The sequence below is a fragment of the Salpingoeca rosetta genome, assembly GCF_000188695.1.
Source record: "Salpingoeca rosetta unplaced genomic scaffold supercont1.1, whole genome shotgun sequence".
In the NCBI taxonomy this organism is placed as follows: domain Eukaryota; class Choanoflagellata; order Craspedida; family Salpingoecidae; genus Salpingoeca; species Salpingoeca rosetta.
In genome coordinates, this window is record NW_004457740.1 from 1,188,068 (window position 1) to 1,190,567 (window position 2,500).

Sequence of the window (2,500 nt, forward strand, 5' to 3'; positions counted from 1 at the left end):
CGATGTGGCGCTCACGAGCGCGTTGCAGCAGCACACCTGAGGAGTCAGATCGGGACAACTGGTCGAAGGCCATTGTGAACTCGCGCATGCCATTCTCATCAGGGGTGTATCCATACAACAGCAGCGTGTGAAGCTGGGAAGTCATGAACACGTTCATGGTGTCCTGCCAGCGCTTGTGGAACGGATCCGTCTTGCGCTCCTGTTGCGTGCATGCGTGTGTGTGTGTGCGTGTGTGTGTGTGTGTGTAAGTGTGTGCGCGCGCGTGTGGGTGTGTGTCGAGGATGCAGGGCTCAGGTTGTGCGTGGCATTCAGCACAACCACGTCAAGTGAAGGGTACATGCGCTCCCATGCGCCAAAGGGGCCTGCTCCTGCCCCTCCAGACACACACACACACATACACACACACATACACATACACACACACACACATACACACACACATACATACATACACACACACATACATACATACATACACACACCCAAAGTGCCACTGTGATGTGATGCGCACCTTGATGTCTGCCAGTTGCTTGGCATACATCATAAAGTCGTTCTTCAGGTTGGTTGTGTGGGTGGCTTGAATGTCGGCAGCCATCTCAACCGTGAGCGTGGGCCCGTGTGTGCCACCGGCGGTCATGTTGCGCACCGCCACCGCCACAAGTGTGGACGGAACACGGCGGCCTGCCACCGCCGCCGTCACCCGCCGTGCCACAGCACCAAACATCGTGCTCATCGTCTTGCTTGCTGTTGCTGTTGCCTTTGCTTAGGTATTTTTGTGTGTCGCTGTCGTGGAGAGTCAGAAATGTGTGGCGAGGCAAGCGGTGTGGAGGTCTGTCTGTCACTCTCTCACTCTCTCTGTCTCTGTTTCTCTCTCACTCTCTCTCTCTCTCTCACACCTCCCGCCTCGCTCTGTTTCTGCGTTTAACTCCACTTGTGCTGTGGATGCACCGTACAGCTGTAGCTGCTGCTCTCTCCCTTTATGAAGAACGTTCACCAATCACAAACAAAGGAAAGACAGTCATGGACACGATGGATGCGAGCAGCGGACATCATCAGCATCACGAAGCATAACAACCAGTACACAACACGTGCACCTGCGCAGAGTAAGAAGAAGAAGAAGTAGGGGCACATTGGTGGGCAACAACAACAACAACAACAACAACAACAACAACAACAACAACAACAACAACAACTTAAAACAACAACAACAACAACAACAACAACAACAACAACTTAAAACAACAACTTAAACAACAACAACAACAACAACTTAAACAACAACAACAACTTAAAACAACAACTTAAAACAACAACTTAAACAACAACAACAACACACACACACACAAAAGAAAATGGAGTGTTAGCTCTACTGGGAGCTGCTGTCACGGCCTGCTTGCTTACGGTCGCCCTTCATTTCCCGCTTCAGCTGTCGCTGGGCGCGCTTGAGGTCTCGACGCTGCTGTGCCAGGGCGCGGCGTTGCAGGCGAAGCGCCTGCATTGCTCCGGCATTCGTTGACTCAACGCCGCTACCGCCATCGGCACGCTGAACTTGCTGTTCGGCGCGCTGGCCGTGGTGTACAGCGTCAAACGGGTGCGGGTGTGGGGCGGGAGGCATGGCAAACGGTGGTGGTGGCATCGGGGCGAAGGCATACACTTGGTCATGGGCCCAGTACGGTGGCGGGAAAGGCGGCGGCACCATGGGCACCATGGGAGCCTGGTGCTGATGCATCCTGTGGTGGGGATGCTGGTGGTGCTGGTGCTGGTGGTGGTGATGGGGATGATGCTGACCATGCGCGTGGTGGCGCATGTGGTGGCGGTGGTGCATGTGGTGGGGGTGGGCATGCGCGTGGTGCAGTCCATGGTGGCGGCCGTGATGGCGGCCGTGATGGCGGCGATGGGCGTGATGGTGATCGCGTGCTGCGGACGAGGTGGTGGGCTCGTCGGCGGCAATGTAGTCGACCACGGTGACGATGAACGGCGTGGCGCGCTCCATGTCGTCCTCCACAGAGGTCAGCTCTCCGCTCGCGCCGTCGCTGGCGGAGATCAGGTGCACAGACCGCAGGCCAGGGCGGGACATGTGCACCAGCATTGGCTGGACAGATGTCGACGACGACTGGTGCGGCTGCTGTGCGGTGTACGACACAAGCGGTGCCAGGCACGTGAAGCGCCCACCGCGGCCGGCACAATCCACACCACCCCCACGGCGAATGCGCAGGTACCCGCCGCTGACGCGGTTCCGCAGCTTGATGCGGCCGGGCTTGCCGTGCTCCACAACAAAGTGGGCGGCCTGCGGGTTGGTGGGCGATGAGCTGTGGCGCAGCACGCCAGCGTCCTCGTCAACGTGCATCACGCGCCCGTCAGGCGTGCGCAGCGTCACGACCGTGCCGGGTGGGAACGCGAGCGCGTTTGACGACGACGTGGTGGTGGTTGTGGACGTGGACGTGGCGGTGGCCTGCGCCGTTGTAGGAGCCGGTGCTGCTGTGGTCGTCGATGTAGCGGT

At 58.2% G+C, this 2,500-nt stretch overlaps 2 protein-coding genes across 2 annotated transcripts in view; both read right to left on the reverse strand.

The window, feature by feature from the left end:
- The window catches only part of PTSG_00262 (uncharacterized protein), a gene marked incomplete at its 5' end in the record, with an annotated part of 1,349 nt that extends 616 nt beyond the window's left edge, over positions 1-733 (reverse strand). Inside the window, 2 exons of the mRNA XM_004998755.1 lie at positions 35-199; positions 512-733. Of these exons, the coding sequence (XP_004998812.1) occupies positions 35-199; positions 512-733 (387 nt within the window). The remainder of the gene's footprint in view (positions 1-34; positions 200-511) is intronic.
- A 526-nt stretch (positions 734-1,259) lies between these two features.
- The window catches only part of PTSG_00263 (uncharacterized protein), a 2,719-nt gene continuing 1,478 nt past the window's right edge, over positions 1,260-2,500 (reverse strand). The window contains exon 2 of the mRNA XM_004998756.1: positions 1,260-2,500. This exon is cut by the window's right edge and continues 344 nt beyond it. Within this exon, the coding sequence (XP_004998813.1) occupies positions 1,367-2,500 (1,134 nt within the window). The 3' untranslated portion in view covers positions 1,260-1,366.